This window comes from Pempheris klunzingeri, chromosome 9 (genome assembly GCF_042242105.1).
Source record: "Pempheris klunzingeri isolate RE-2024b chromosome 9, fPemKlu1.hap1, whole genome shotgun sequence".
NCBI classification, from domain to species: domain Eukaryota; kingdom Metazoa; phylum Chordata; class Actinopteri; order Acropomatiformes; family Pempheridae; genus Pempheris; species Pempheris klunzingeri.
Genome location: NC_092020.1, coordinates 26,230,394 through 26,247,158, shown reverse-complemented (window position 1 = coordinate 26,247,158; position 16,765 = coordinate 26,230,394). Strand labels below are relative to the sequence as shown.

The 16,765-nt window shown below is 45.1% G+C and overlaps 1 protein-coding gene across 1 annotated transcript in view; it reads right to left on the bottom strand.

The window, feature by feature from the left end:
* Positions 1-5,657: 5,657 nt before the first annotated feature.
* mtnr1al (melatonin receptor type 1A like) overlaps positions 5,658-16,765 on the bottom strand; it is an 11,375-nt gene continuing 267 nt past the window's right edge. Inside the window, exons 1-2 of the mRNA XM_070836606.1 lie at positions 16,738-16,765; positions 5,658-6,427 (exon numbers count right to left, since the gene is read on the bottom strand). The exon at positions 16,738-16,765 is cut by the window's right edge and continues 267 nt beyond it. Of these exons, the coding sequence (XP_070692707.1) occupies positions 5,658-6,427; positions 16,738-16,765 (798 nt within the window). The remainder of the gene's footprint in view (positions 6,428-16,737) is intronic.

Sequence of the window (16,765 nt, the reverse complement as noted above, 5' to 3'; positions counted from 1 at the left end):
GAAGGAAGCTGATTGGACGGAGGATGAGCGGAAAAGGTCCGCTGGGATTAATGTAAAGCTCAGCACTGCTCCTGTAGCCTGAGACGGAGCGTAATTAACCCCAGAGAGAGTCACTGAAAGACCGAGGAGCTGCTCATTATGCTCTCTGTGCAGTCAGCACTTCACACTGGGAAGGAGTAACGAGTTTTATTGGTCTCAGTTGGACTGGGATTCATTTTTATGTGTTTAACTACGTGTCGTGTTTAGTCTGTGTAATGTCAATCAATTAATCAATCGATCTTTATTTATATAGCACCAATTCATAACAGTGTTATCTCGACGCTTTACATGAAGAGCAGCTCAGACCAAACTCTTTAATTAGAGAGAGACCCAAAGATTCAGGAATTCAACATGAAGGATTCAAGAATCCCCACAGAGCAGCTCAGAGATTAGATTAGGACACAGTGGAGGAAGAACTCCCCTTTAACAGGAGGAACTCCCCTTTAACAGGCCTGATCCAGTCCTGAACTATAGGCTTCATCACTAAGGAAGGTTTTTAGTCCACTCTGAAATGTAGAGAGGGTGTCTTCCTTCTTCTTTCTCTTTGTTTTCTCCTTTCCTGCTTCTGTTGTAAACACTTTGGAGAGATGGTGTCGACTGCCGGTGTTGCTCCAGGCAACAGCTGCTCTAAGCTGACAGGACGCTGCCGGTTACCATAGCAACAGAGTAGTCAGACGGAGAGAAAGTGGAGCAGCGTGAGAAATAAACCGACCGTGACAACAGGTTGGCTGGTTTGATCTTTTAGAAAGAGGAGGCTCTGCGCTCTAACAGAACATTAAAAGTAAAAAATGATTGTATTGAATTCTTTTGCCGATCGATCAAGGGCACCTGGTTGCTGATGGGGAGGATGTTTCGACGCGTGTAAATGACATGTCCACTCCACTGCTTGATCCACAATATGGTGCTGTTTATTGTTTACATTCTTCAGTTCCAGTTTCCAATAAGAGTCTGACTTTTACACACTTATCAATATTGTCTGCTTACCAATGCAGACTGCAGATTACCAGTTCAGAATTAAACAAACAAACCTAAAACGCCACGACACGGTCTAAAACTGTTTGCCTCTCTTCGTCAGCCACACCTGGGTGCATCACCTGGCTGATTATATATTTTATATATATATATATACATTATACAATTCACAGCAGGGATGCCCCAAGTGGTGGGAAGCTCACAGCAAAAATAAACAAAGGAATCTAATGCAATACAAATGAAACACATGCACAGAAATGGCTCTTACAATGATATTTCCTGTACAGACATGAGACTGATGTCCATCTTCTCCACAGCGACCAGTAAATGGTGGAATAATTAACTTATGTTTGAACATGCATGAACATGTGTTTGAATATGTATATGAACATGTGTTAACATGTGTATAAACGTATGTGAACACGTTTGAATGTGTATGAACATGTTTGACTGTGTTTGACGTATGGTTGAACGTGTGTTTTAACGTGTTTGAACGTGTGTTTTAATGTGTTTGAACATGTGTGAACATGTTTGAACGTGTGTTTGAACATGTTTAAACGTGTTTGAACATATTTCAACGTGTTTGAACATGTGTTTGAACATGTGTGAACGTGTGTTTGAACATGTTTAAACGTGTTTGAACATATTTGAACATGTGTGAACATGTGTTTGAACATGTGTGAACGTGTGTTTGAACATGTTTAAACGTGTTTGAACATATTTGAACATATTTGAACATATTTGAACATATTTGAACATGTGTTTGAACATATTTGAACGTGTTTGAACATGTGTTTGAACATATTTGAACATATTTGAACATGTGTTTGAACATGTGTTTGAACATATTTGAACATATTTGAACATATTTGAACATGTTTAAACGTGTTTGAACATATTTGAACATATTTGAACATATTTGAACATGTGTTTGAACATATTTGAACATATTTGAACATGTGTTTGAACATGTGTTTGAACATATTTGAACATATTTGAACATGTGTTTGAACATATTTGAACATATTTGAACATATTTGAACATATTTGAACGTGTTTGAACATGTGTTTGAACATATTTGAACATATTTGAACATGTGTTTGAACATATTTGAACGTGTTTGAACATGTGTTTGAACATATTTGAACATATTTGAACATGTGTTTGAACATATTTGAACATATTTGAACATGTGTTTGAACATATTTGAACATATTTGAACATGTGTTTGAATGTTTGAACGTGTGTTTTAACGTGTTTGAACATATTTGAACATATTTGAACATGTGTTTGAATGTTTGAACGTGTGTTTTAACGTGTTTGAACATATTTGAACATGTGTTTGAACATGTTTGAACATGTGTTTGAACATGTGTTTGAATGTTTGAATGTGTGTTTTAACATGTTTGAACATGTGTGAACGTGTTTGAACGTTAGAACATGTGTTTGAACATGTGTTTGAACATGTTAGAACATGTGTGAACGTGTGTTTGAACATGTGTTTGAACGTTAGAACGTGTTTGAACATGTGTTTGAACGTTAGAACATGTGTTTGAACATGTTTGAACATGTTAGAACATGTGTGAACATGTTTGAACATGTTTGAACATGTATGATCCAGACATGTTTGTTTCTAACAGTGAAGGAGTGTTTGAGTGTGAGCAGAGAAAAGAGGCGTCAGGCGGCTCACAGTGAAGGTTCTTTAATTGAGACGTGTTTAGTCTCGTCAGCCTTACAGACATTCAGAGGAAACATTCTCATGGTGATGTGCAAAACAGCGTGAAAGGAAAACTGGTACATTCTCATTACTGCTGGCTGCCAATGCCAGTGTCCAACACACTTTGTTTTTACATTTTCTCCTTTTTAAAGCTCCAAACACACAAAACACAAGCTCACCTCGTTGAGTTTCAGCGATAAAAGAAGAAAAATAAAATTCTGCTGCACTACATTAACTGGCTCATAGCTCATAGCTCTGCTCTCCCTTTAACTGTCAGAGGAAGCTAGAGCTTCAGGAGAACTTGCTTTGTTTAGAGAAACTCATTTTCTATCATTTTTCATTTTCTATCATTTCTATAACTTCAATGATGATGATATCTGAATAGTAGTTAAATCTGTTATACAGTGAAATACTGTCATTTGTGCAATTAAAAAAAAACTACTTTCCATCTTAATTTTTTTGTTTTAACGAAGGAAAGCACCTGGCTGTTCCAGCTCCCTCACCCTGTCACATGTCTGTTAGTGTTTAAACAGACCAGGTCATCATGTGGGAACATTTTGAACTTGACAGATCCAGACTTCCAGTCTTTATGCTAAGCTAAGCTAATCAGCTCCAGGCTCCAGCTTCATAGTCAACATACAGACATGACAGAGGTATTTATCTTCTCATCTGACCACAGAAATAAATGTTCATTAGTTTAGCTTAGCATAAAGCCTCTGAAGCTCTTATCTGTTGGATGATTGGTATCTGATTGGACTAAAACTCGGTGTTGTTTGGCCTCCAAATGATCCTGTTAACACCCGCTGAGCACTGAAGAATAAAGGGGTATTTCACTGTAGATTTCCTCTTAAACCTTCTCTGGGTTTGAACCAGCAAAATTTTGGCACAAAGCACAGACCCCCTCGCACAGGCAGCCTGCTGGGGGAGAAACTGGTCCCAGAACAGCCGGAGGGACACACAGCAAGACAGAAACATGGGACTGAAGCAGGCAGATGATCACAGCAGTACCATGTGAAACATTCATCCTCCAGTGTCCCGGCGTGTGAAACACAGTGATGTGGTCAGAATACGGTTCAGACCGAGGGACTCCCGTCCTGGCTCGTCTGTCCTGTGAGCATTAGAGTAAATGGAGGCTGATGTGTGAGTGTTGATGTGTGAGTTTAACATGTCAGTCACTCAGTATTGCTTGTGAATGGCAGAGACACAGTGGTTTATTTCTTTCATCAGGCGTCACGGACACGTCTGTCCCCATGTGAGAAAACACCCCATCGATGCTGGTCCCATCCCCGGAGGAAGGACCAGGTGATGTGACGAGGTGAGACATGCAGACAACCAAAGACTCGACAGGTTTAACTGGAGAGGGATTGGCACCAAACGTCATGTTAGTTCCTAAAGTCATTACGGCCTCTGCAGCTCACGTAAAACCATAATAACAGCACCGTGATGCTGATAACTGAATTATTATAAACTCTCGCTGTCTCTCCTTTCACAAAGTGGAGACAGAGGCTGTGCGTCATGTGTGAAACTGACTTTTACACCATGTTCAGATGCAGAATATCACCAAATTAAAAATTAACGCTTGTGGCTCCGTCAGTTCAGCCTGAGGGCCTTTTCCTCTCCGACGCTGCAGTAACTTCCTGTTGGGCAGTCACAGTGCTCATGTTAGTCAGAACACAGTCTTGGACTAGGATCAGTGGGACGTATCAAACACAGTCAGGCTGTTTTACCGACGCTGGCTGTGGGCTCTGAAGCCACGCCTTAAGTCCAGCCTGACGGCATGATTCCACCTGAAGCACTGCAGCACGTCTCTGCTAAAAACAGCCTATGCAGATCAGAAATCACATCACTACATCAGTATTACATTACTGCTGTATGCGTAACCTTCATTCCCATCACTGAGGTCCAAAAATCTACAAAAAAATTGCTAAATCAACAAAATCAGAGCAACTGAACAGAATCGGGTAGACGAAATGCTCAGCCTGTGGAACACTGACGGTGGGCTACGAACCCATGTGAGGGAACAGGACGCAGACTTGCCCGGTGGAATCCCAGCATTCGGCTTACAGATCGACTTGAACTGTGTGGAAAGCTCGGCTTGGTTTCCTGTGTGTGATACTTTAAGGATAACTGACGAGCCCCTGAAAACCTTGTGTTTGCTGCCCTCTAATGGCTGAGTGTGTCTGCTGCAGTGATGTTTACAGGTGAGCTCCGTGACATCACTGCTGGCCTACAGGCGCATCAGGGCAGGTTACAGGTGGGTCAGCATTAGGGGGGTCTGAGATATGACTGTGAGGAGGGGAGCAGCTGCTCAGCAGGAGCTCATGTCAGTCCGTTAGTTTTCACAGCCATAGAAAAGACGTTAACTCACTCCAGTGTAATTTATAATAAAACCTCTCAAGTCAAGTCAACTGAGTCAAAGTCATCGGCGAGTTTGGATTCTGATGAGCTTGGCTTGTTGACAGTCGGCCTCAGTTCATGGCAAAGTTCCATGTTTGGGAACGTGCGTGTAGCACCTTTAATCACCTCTGAATTCAAAAGTATTTCACACCACTTGATATTTCCAAAAAGCACCAATTTGTTGTTCTGTTCATACATTTCTTTTTCTTCATTCTGGCAGAGGTGGATTTGGTAAAAAAACAAACATAACAGCTGACTTTATAACTGGAGCATTAACTCATGATCGAGTCACATCAGACACGTTACTAAGATAAGTTTGACTCTCTACCTCGTCTCTCTCTTCTTTAAGTCTCTCTGTTTCCCTGAAGGCATCACTGATAACTCTCAGTGAAGCATGATTTATTTCACTTTGTCCTCCTCCTCCTCCTGTAATTTGTGTTCTTCTCTTTCTTTTGTTGTTTTCTAATGATAATTTTGAATAGCCTTTCCTTGTCACCAAAGTTACCCCCCCCCCTCCCACCGCATGCTGTCTCAGCAGTGGAACTTGAAGATGATCAGGACGATCCTCTTGTACTCCTTCCTGAAGTTGTGGTTCAGGACGCCGTAGACGACGGCGTTGAGGCAGCTGTTGAAATACGCCATGAAGTAGCTGGCTGTGAACAGCCACTCGGGTATTGCCCGGCTCAGCCTGGAGTCCAGCGCCACTGCCAGGCCAATCAGGTTCAGCGGTGCCCAGCACACGGCAAACAGCACAAACACCACAAACATGGTGAGGAAATTACGGAGGTCGTGCGGCTTAATCTTTGGCCGCGAGTCCGGCTTGACCCTCCGCCTCACCTGGATGACGAGGATCCAGATGCGCAGGTAGCAGTAGGTGACGATGCTGATGGGCAGGATGAAGTGCACCACCACCACCGTGATGGTGTACAGCGAGCTGACCGACTGGGCGAAGGTGCAGGAGTACACCCGCGGGTCGTACTGCAGCGACTCCACGAACCAGTTGGGCACGATGGCGAGGATGGTGAGTGCCCAGACCAGAACCACGTAGCACATGGTGTTGCTGTTGGAGAAGAGCTTGTCGTACTTGAGGCTGTGGCAGATGTAGCAGTAGCGATTGATGGCGATGCCTGTGATGTTGAAGATGGAGCCGATGACGCTGAGGCCCATCAGGAAACCGCTGATCTGACAGTGGATGTAGCCGGCGATCCAGCCGTCGTGGAAAATGGCGGTCAGGACCAGCGGGTAGGGATAGATGGCCACTACCAAGTCAGCGAGAGCCAGGCTCACAACGAAGGCGTTTCCTACAGACATGAAGGAGACAGACAGGACGGGTAAGGACTGAATTTATGTGTTTAGTTCTCAGAAGTGTTCAGCTTCAGAGTGACAGGCCATTGGCTCGGCTACAACAGGCATCAGCCTATCAGAGAGGGCTGGCGTGAGGTGGATAGAAGAGGGTTCATGGTTGAATACTGGGCCTTCGTATAACTTGGTCTCTGTGTTGTTAGTAGATAACCTGCAAATACAGAGCCAAAATATTCTAATGGACAATCACTGAAGACTGGGCTCAGTGTTCATTATCAATATTAATGGTTTGAATGGAGCTCATACAGAATGTGAAAAAACAGTTAGACTTATGAAATCCTGTGAGGGCACCCCATCAGCTGCTGAACTTCAACCATTTTGATACAAGAAACAATCAATCATCCCTTCTCTTCCATTATCCATCCTGCTTATCCTTCGGGGGGCTGGAGCCAATCACAGCTGACACTAGACTGGCCACCAGCCAATCATAAGGTCCAGAGCCACTCATGCTCACACTCAAGCCTCAAGCCTCACACCAATTGACCTGCGTGTCTTTAGACTGTGGGGGGGAAGCCAGAGAACCTGCAGAGAACCCATGCAAACACGGGGAGAACATGTAAACACCAACAACATGCATGCAAATGTTTGGGATGACCAATGTTTGTGAGTGAGGGACAAACACATTCATTTTACAGCTTGAAGGCTGAAACGAACTGAGACCAGAGTCCTTCCTCTGGAAAACATCAACCTTAAAAAGTGTCTATGAATAAAATGATGATCGTTATAACCTTCAGACAATAACTGAAGGAAATGTAAAGTAGGGCTGAAAGGATCGATCAACTGACAATTTTATCAGTTCCGATCATTTAAAAACACTAGTCCACACATTAGTCACTTCCAGGTTGGATTATTTCTGTTCCTTATTATCAGGCTGCTCCAATAAGTCCTTAAAGACTCTCCAGCTGGTCCAGAACGCTGCTGCTCCTGTTCTGACCAGAACTAAGAGAAGAGACCATCTTTCTCCTGTACTGGCTTCTCTTCACTGGCTTCCAGTCAAATCTAGAACAGAGTTTAAAATCCTTCTCCTCACCTCCAAAGCTCTTAATGTTCAGGCTCCATCATCTCTTAAAGAGCTCATAGTACCGTACTACCCCACTAGAGCACTGTGCTCCCAGACTGCAGGTCTACTGGTGGTTCCTAAAGTCCTCTAAAGTAGTGATGGAGCCAGAGCTTTCAGCTATCAGGCTCCTCTCCTGTGGAACCTCCTTCCAGTCTGGGTTCAGGGGGGCAGACACCCTCTCTACATTTCAGAGTGGACTAAAAACCTTCCTTAGTGATGAAGCCTATAGTTTAGGGCTGGATCAGGCCCGTTAAAGGGGAGTTCTTCCTCCACTGTGTCCTAATCTAATCTCTGATGCTGCTCTGTGAGGATTCTTGAATCCTTCATGTTGAATTCCTGAATCTTTGGGTCTGTCTCTAATTAAAGAGTTTGGTCTGAGCTGCTCTTCATGTAAAGCGTCTTGAGGTAACGCTGTTATGAATTGGTGCTATATAAATAAAGATCGATCGATTGATTGATTGATAATAATAATTGGTAATTTAATTAGCAAACACACTGATCTTTGGTTTTCTGTGTTTTCCTGTTTGGGTTCGGCCTCTTGATCAGACAAAATAAGACATGTAAGGACGTCCCCTCGGGCTCTGGCAACAAGCTCACTACTTATTTTCATTTAATGAACGACATGATGAATCATTTGGTCATTCAAATAATCAGCAGATTCATCCAACACACTTAAACCTACAGAACCTTGTAGGTTTAAAGTAGAACAAAGTGGAAGAAAGGGGAGAGACAGAAGCTTTGGAAACCACAAGAAGAGGGAAGTGAGGGTGATGGAGAAGAAAACAACAGAAAGAAACAACAGAACAACCTTTGAACAGGAACAAAATCATCAACTCAAACAAACAGACGAGCGAGCGGCAAAAAAACAACATGAAGTCAGACTCCAGTCGGATCACATCCCCCTGACTTCACTCTGACCGGCTACGGATCATTAAACTCTCCAAAGCTCATCAGTGCCGTTAAATGGCTGCTCCATCATTACAGGCTAATGAGTACAAGTGTCCAAAGCTGCTGCTGAACACTTTCATTGTCCATCACACACCGACACACACCTCGCCTCCTCCTTTACTGATGGGCCGAGTTGTTCCCTGGGGGGGGGGGGGTAAACTCTGGTTTGTATGTCAGCCACAGCAGCAGGTTCAGATGTATTCATCTTCATTCATCTTCATCCATCTTTTTGGGCTCTTTGCTCAGTCGAATGCTGAAGCTTTGGGGCTGCTGATGAGCCTCGTGGGGAAGTGGAGTTTGAGGACCTGATTTAGCAGTTTAACATTAACCTGTCACCCTGAGGGACCCTGATGTTCTCAGCCTCCTTCATGAGTCTGTCCTGCTTCTGTATGGCAGGCAGGTTTCTGTCTCACATAGATTTACTCAAAGATTTAATTCAAATTAAGTCAATCAATCTTTATTTATACAAATATAAATAGGCTCATTATATTCTCTCTACTATGATCTGACCTAACCCCAAGTTCAGGATAAGTCACTTCCTCTGATGTATTCTTGGCTGGAAACAACTTTGCTCTGTTTGACACCAGCCATTCGCTCTCATCCTGAACCGCTGAAGTAAATGTTTGTGTTTGACGGGGAGAGGAAGAGTACTGGTTCATGTCACGGTGGAAGACGTCGTCCCATTGGACGATCTGAAAGAGCTGAAATAAGAGAAATATCCATCCCCACTGTTGTGCCACACACTGTCCATTTAGTAAACTACTGTTAGTTCTTAATGTGCCTTCATAGTTTTTCTTAACTACACTTTATTTTTAGGTTTTTTAGCCACGATAGCAGTAAGGATTATTGGATGGCCATCTTGGTCAGTGGATTCTAACTGTGATATTTGTTACATACGTTCATGTTGTAACATGCAGCAAAGGGAAAAACATTTCACACACACATCACCCCTGTTCTCCAACAGCTTCACTGGCTCCCAGTCACATAACGCATCTCATATAAAATCCTCCTCCTAACCTTCAAAGCCCTCCATAACCTCCATACCTGACTGAACTCCTCCACATAAACACACCCAGCCGGACTCTCACATCATCATCCTCCATCAACCTCACGATCCCTCCTGCCCGTATGACCACCATGGGGTCCAGAGCCTTCAGCCGCTCTGCCCCCCGCCTCTGGAACTCCCTCCCACCGGACATCAGGAACATCCAAACACTGACCATCTTTAAATCTCACCTCAAAACCCACCTGTTTAAACAGGCCTGTAACATCACTCTGCAGATCTCCACCTTTTTTAAAACTATTTTAACTTTTAACTTGTTTTTTTCAGTTTGTTTTTATCTGTGTGATGTACAGTGTCCTTGAGTGCTTTGAAAGGCGCCTATAAATAAAATGTATTATTATTATTATTATTTGCTTCAGAAGCTGTGAATGAGTCAAACAACAACTTCTCCTCATTTATTTGGTCGCCTCTTTACTTCAATGGATCCTGTGTTTTGGGACAGATGTTTGACAGATGAGGGGATGTTCTGAAACTCAGCTGTGTCCATGCAGCCTCATATTTATGACCACAGACGACGTGTGTTCACTGACTGCAGCTGTTTCCTCTGAACTCATCCAGAGAATCAGGGCCAGACTAGTTGTCCTTTCACACATGTAGCTCACAGCAGCAGATTATCGTGCCAGACATATTCTCAGCTGTGTTTGGTTTAGGCAGGGGGGTAGAGCCTGGGTACAGTGAGCAGGAGGCGGGACATGAGGCAGGAATTTCAAGAAAGTCCTGGAACGTTTGGTTAAAAGCACATCGAGGGTTTGACTCATCGTCAATAAGTGAAGAAAAGAGCTCGGATGGTTGAATTCTTCTAGTTCGGCGCCCGTCACATGACGAAACGTGGTCAACACGCCCAAACCTGGACGAATGATGTTCAGGCGGTGACCAGAGGGAAATGATGAGGAGGATTTATCATTCCCCTGTCGCTATGACAACCAGCTCCACTCCATCTTGGCCTGAAATGTGATGCATTTACATGTTGGAAGGATGCTCCAATCAGATCTCAGCAGCAGGCAGTGAGTTTGTCCTTTGCAACTATCCCCAACAATAACCCCCCCCCCCGTGTGAGCTGGGTCCTCATGTAGGAGGAGGATACAGGTTCAGTACCACATGTACCACAGTGAACCAGCTGTCCATCCACCCAACCTCCTCTCTACACAAACTTTATAACATAACATCGGATGACTTTCCCTCTTTGCTCCCACAGTAGCCAGAGGGCGCCAACACACTCACATTGTCTGTGTTTACAGCACAGAAGAAAGAGTGATTGGCTCTCTGGGCCTTGTGGGGTTTACGTTCAGTGTCTGTCACCAAAACACACCTGACGGGTCCGAGGGAGGATTTTTCCTTCCTCATAACACATTAAAAAAAACAACTGTTCAATATGTAAATCATTTATGTTTCCTTCCATGTTTCCTTGCCTCCTTTGTTAGCTGACCCTGACCCGGAGCATTACTACATACAGCATCTTGGGGCCGTAATGATAAATTACAGACAGACCGTTATGCTAATTAGCCTGCTGATGAAGACAAACGATGAGCAAAGATCTCTATCAGTGCTGTGGGACCTTTGCCTCCTGAACACACTCAGAAGCTACAGTCCTTTCAAAGACATTGGTTTCTCCACATTGAAATGCAAATGAATGCAGTGAATGTCTCCAGAATGGGTCAGGTGGTTTGTTGTGTAGAACAAACAGTGCAGGGGACTTTTTAAACTTACATCTACAGCTCATGTGTCAAGGCTAAAACCCACTGGTTGCCTTTCCAGAACTGCTGAAGTACCTTCAACAAGTCCAGTTGACTTTTGCTCAACTCCTAAGGAATAACTGTGACCTGGATGACTGAGAATCTTCACAGACACAATCATGCCTGCTGCTGGGAGCTCCTCAGCCTGCTGCTGGGCAGGTGACAGTATAAGGTTGTATATTCATGCTGGTCTGCTGCTGTTTACCCTCCTCGTTAGTTTAAGGACTCTCTAAGAGATTTAAGGTTCTGTCTTCCCCTGTTGTGTTTGTATTCTCTGGTTTGGTATTTGGTCATTGTTTCCTATTCCTTTCCTCTTCTAGACCTGAAGTGGTTTTGTCTTATATGACCTCACTTCCCGCCCTTGTGATTGTCTGCACCTGTTCCAGTTTGCCTCACCTGTTGCCACTTTCCTCGTCACCTTCCCCTCTGCTCACCAGCGTAGCTCCAGTTTATTGTTGCTTTCTACCAACCTCACGACAATATTGTCGATAAAAACCTGCATCTTGTTAAGTATGTTAGAGAGTGTGTTTTGTGAGTATGTTTCTAAAAGTCTGAGGTTCAGCATCTCACACCAAAACAAATGTTTTGAGCTGGTAACTGGAAACTAAAGCTCCAGCTGGATTTTCCAGTAGGTGTGAGAAAGCTTTATGCAGCCACCATTTTAAACCTACAGGAGGAGAGTGTTTGACTCTGAAGAGATGGATTTGGTACACGGTACCATTTTAATGGCTGTGAGGCTGCAGCACATTAAACTGTACTATCTGCACGTCACTCCCATAACAGAAACGAACACAGCGGAGAAATCTCTACAGACAAATGTATTTCTGGACTCTGAGGGTGTGAGGTTAAAGATGAGCCTCCAGCAGCAGCCATGTCCTCACTAATGCTGGAAATACAGACAGAATTATCCAAAATGATAAAGTATCCGAGCAGCGAAAGGAAATTAAATGAAATAAATCATGAAGCTGTAACAGCTCGCTGGAGTGTGTGAATCCTGAGGCAGGTGTGCTGCAGCAGGACGAGGTCGGCCAGCCGGCTGGGATCAGGTCAGGCTCATCAGACACCACGTCGGGGGGGAACAGGGGCCGTGACTTCATGTCACACGCCGCAGCACAGCACATGCCTTCACAGCACATGTTTTGCCACCTCTCGCTGCTGTCGGCACAACTCAGCATCATCAGTGTCCGCAGCCAAGAGCTGCCACCCGAATAAAATGTATGTGAGAGGAATCTCATTTCAAAGTACTGAGAGGTGACAAATGAAATGTCTCTTTCCCAAATATAATGTGAGCCGTTTAATATTCAATAAAACAGGACAAAGAACATTCCTGAAGTCCTGCCAGACGTGAACTTTTCTTTTGAATTTGTCTGGTCTGGAAAAGCTTTTCCACAGAGAAATATCCCAGAGCTGCACTGTGTTACCGAGTAAATCTGGACTCTTAACACCAGTAACGGGCTCAACATTTACTAAAGTGAATGAATTTCTCAAAACCTCAAAGAGAGGCCTTACCTAACATCTCTTCATTAACTGCATCAGTATGAAATTCTATCCATCTAAAGATTTCTGGCCCAACCTGAGCCTGGAGCCAGTGTTTTAACCACCTCTCTGTTTAAACAAGCATCTGTTGTCCATATTAAACACACAGTCCATGTTAAATTCCTCCCCAGTGATGAAGCCGACCCCAGATGAACACAGACCAGGTAACCAGCGGGCAGTTAATCGTTTAGACTCAATAAATCAAAACGACTCCCTCATTTGTCAGCCGAGCACCTGATGAACTGACAAGTCCATGATTACTGTAAGACGAGCACAAGCATTAGCCTGGTAGACCTCTGAATTACTGATTACATCTCCGCTTTGATCAACAACAGCTGGTGTCTCTGGTCCAATCAATCAATCAGAATCACCAGCTACCTTCACGAACACCTGGGACGGACAAAATGGCGACAAATTGCAACAGGAGGTTGTTACAGTCCACTTATTAAAATAACAACTCTTACATTTTCTGAGTTTTTATTGGTCGTGGCAGACTTCACATTGCATATTTAGCCACAGGAAAACAGTGCAGCAGCTCCTCCTTCCAGCCGAACAGATCCTTACAGATCTTACAGGCGTATCTGACCTGTAGGAAGTTGCTGCCAATGCTAACACCACATTTTCTCTGAAGAAGAGAAATATATTTGTCACTTTGGTTAACATGAACCACAACCATTCATGAAAAATGTCCCAACAGAACAACAAGCTTTTTCTGGATGTTTGTCAGCAAATCCATCCATTTTCAACCGCTTATCCAGGGTCGGGTCACGGGGGCAGCAGTTTTAGCAGAGATGCCCAAACTTCCCGGGCCCCAGACACCTCCTCCAGCTCATCCAGTGGGAAAACCCAGAAAACCTCCCCAGGGAGGAGGCATCCGAAACAGATGCCCGAGCCACCTCAGCTGGCTCCTCTGGATGTGGAGGAGCAGCGGCTCTACTCCGAGCCCCTCCCGGATGGTCGAACTCCTCACCCTATCTCTAAGGGTGAGTCCGGCCACCCTGCAGAGGAAACTCATTTTGGCCGCTTGTATCCGAGATCTCGTTCTTTCGGTCATGACCCAAAGTTCATGACCAGAGGTGAGGGTAGGAACGTAGATCGACCGGTAAATCGAGAGCTTTGCCTTTTGGCTCAGCTCCCTCTTCACCACGACGGTCCGATACAGCGACTGCATTACTGCAGACGCTGCACCGATCCGCCTGTCGATCTCATGCTCCATCCTTCCCCCACTCGTGAACGTCAGTTTGGCAAATCAGTATTTTACTGACGTACCGGTGCTTTAGAGCAGCACAGTGCACCGGTGCAGGTGTCTCACACTGTGTGACTCCTCTTCTTCGCACATTCAGAGACGGAAGCAGAGAGGAAACCATCTGAGACACCTGCAGCACACGTTCACTCTGCTGCGTTAGTCTGAACGCAGCTTTAAAGCTGAAGCTACTTGTGTGTGTGAGTACATCTGTTCGAGGATAGAGGTTGGCACCGTGCACCGTGTTAAGCAGCTGTGTTAAAATATCCTGGTGACATTTAGAGTTCATCAGAGGCTGCCTGCTGTGGGCTCCCGTGTCCACGTAGGACTGCCAGTAGCCTCTGAAAAGGTTGAAGCCCGCTGATCCACCAGCCTCGGGATCAGTGGAAACTGTTCATGCTGCAGCAAGTTGATTTCCAGCTGGATTCAGTTTCTGCTGTTTCAGGTTGAAGCTGAATCTGAGTTTCGGCAATCGGCGATGCAGAACGCTGCACAGCCGTCCCTCAGAGGGCCGAGGAGAGGAGCAGGCAGGTGGAAACATCAGAGCTGTCCGTGGAGACCCCCCCGCTCCCCCCGAATGTATTCACACATTAAAATGTTGAGGTGGACTCAGGCAGGTGGATGCAGACTGTGCAGGTTATGAATGAAGGTGGATTTGGTGACAGCAACCCAATGAATAATGTAATGTGTCTGTGCTGATGGAGACATGAGATGGATGGAGGGAAAACTGAGAAGAGTTGACTGTAAGGAGAGAGGATGGGAACGTAGAAGAGAGAGTCAGAGTGATGAGAGAGCTGACAGAGCAGAGGAGGAGAGGGGAGAGTGATTGAATGAAGTACAATGGAAAGGACAAGGAAGGCAGGATAGGAGAGGGAAGGAGGATTAGAGAGGCAGGAGATGAATTGAGACGAGAGTTGAGAAAATGGAAGAGCAGACGAAAAGGGAGGGAGGGTTCAAAAGGAGATGAGAAGGACATGAAGGGAGAATAAATGAGAGAGCTGAACAATTCATCCAGGTTTGCACCTCCAGTCAGGAATCCCAGGGATCCTCCGAACAAATGGAAAACTGGAGACGAATGTTTCCTCTGCTGACAGATGTGCTGAGCTTTGACCAGCTGAATGACGCCACTGCAGAAAACTAACTGGGGGACACGCTAAGTTCATTAACATGCAGCCCCTCCCACTCCTTCCTTTCATTCACCGTCTTCATCAGTTCAGTGGCTGGTGTCGTTTGGACCTGCTTCACATCAAAATGGAGACCGTTTTAAGTGACAGTTCATGTTTCAGTCACATTCAGCCACGTTTTGCCCTCAGTTAGAAATGTGTCAGGCTCTTTAACCCTTTATTCTACACAGACATAGATGTTGTGATCAAAGACGATGAGAGAACCAGACGCAGCAGACTGGACGGACGATGAACCTCTTCTGTCGCACTGCCTGGTGGTTTTGGAAAAGCTCCAGAATCACAGACAGACCTGCTGAAGGAACAACAGAAACATGTTCTTCTGAGTTCCTGAGGCCTGGTTGGACTAGACTGTCCATCAATGTCAGGAAGTTTCTGAATCCAACAGTCCCACAGTGTCACCCACCTCACGCTGTGACTGGCCAGTCTCCAGCCAGTCTTGACTTTAACGGAGCTACAGACCTGCAGAGATGTCAAACAGTCCTCTTTAGACCTGGTCCAAGTTTGTCACACTAACAGACGTCAGTGTGGAGAGCAGCTCTGCGGTGTAGAGACACCAGAACGCACCACAGCAGCACCTTTGAAACCAGTTCATCCATTCAGCCGTCCGACCAGTGAACTGGGAGGAAACTAGAGACGACAACTTCTGTTTGGTTCAGACCTTCCTGCTGTAGACTGAGTCCATTTACACACACATGGCTGCTTCCCCCTTCACATCCTCGCCACTGATCGGGGACCTCCTGACCTTTTCACCGCCAGCTCTAACATCAGTGGGGCTTTTTGAAGGGGGGGGGGCTGACCATTGCCTGCCTGGACTTTTAATACTGGAGCTTCACAGGAAGTGAGGCTTCAGGAATGCTGGGATCATAAAAGGAAAAACAACTCATCAATATTCATTTATTGACGTGTGAGTGCAGAGAAGGCGCCGGCCGTCCTCACTAAGTGCTTTTAATGTGATGTGTAGTGGTTGAAGGGCTCCGTGGGGGCATGCTGCTGAGAGAAAGATAACAATTACAGGCCTGATTGATTCTCCTCAGTCTGTATGTTTGAGGGCTCCTAAGTGCCGCCTTATTTATGCACCGTGCTGCTGGGGGCTGGACCACTATCAGATTTACACATTGATTACAGTGAGTCACTAACGACACTTCACTACTGCTCGGCCACAAAAGTCCTTGACCGCAAACCAAAATGGCAAATCTCCCAGCATGCAGCTGCAGCGCCTCAGAGACACTGACGGTGACAGACGGTCTGTCATCTTTACAGACTCTGACAACAACATGTGAACACATCAAGTGCATCAGCAGACAGATGTCAGAGCTGGGCTCACATCTGTCCATGAGGTCACGTGACTCCTGATCAATAAGAGCAGCTATCAGAATATCAGTGTGAACCCCCCAGGAATAAAGTTTGGTAACATTCAATGAGCTGGTCACCTCCAAATAAAGGAGGACATAAAGAATAGTTAAGCTTGGACACAACAGCTACCTGCTTTCCTGAGTTTCCGGTTCCTGAA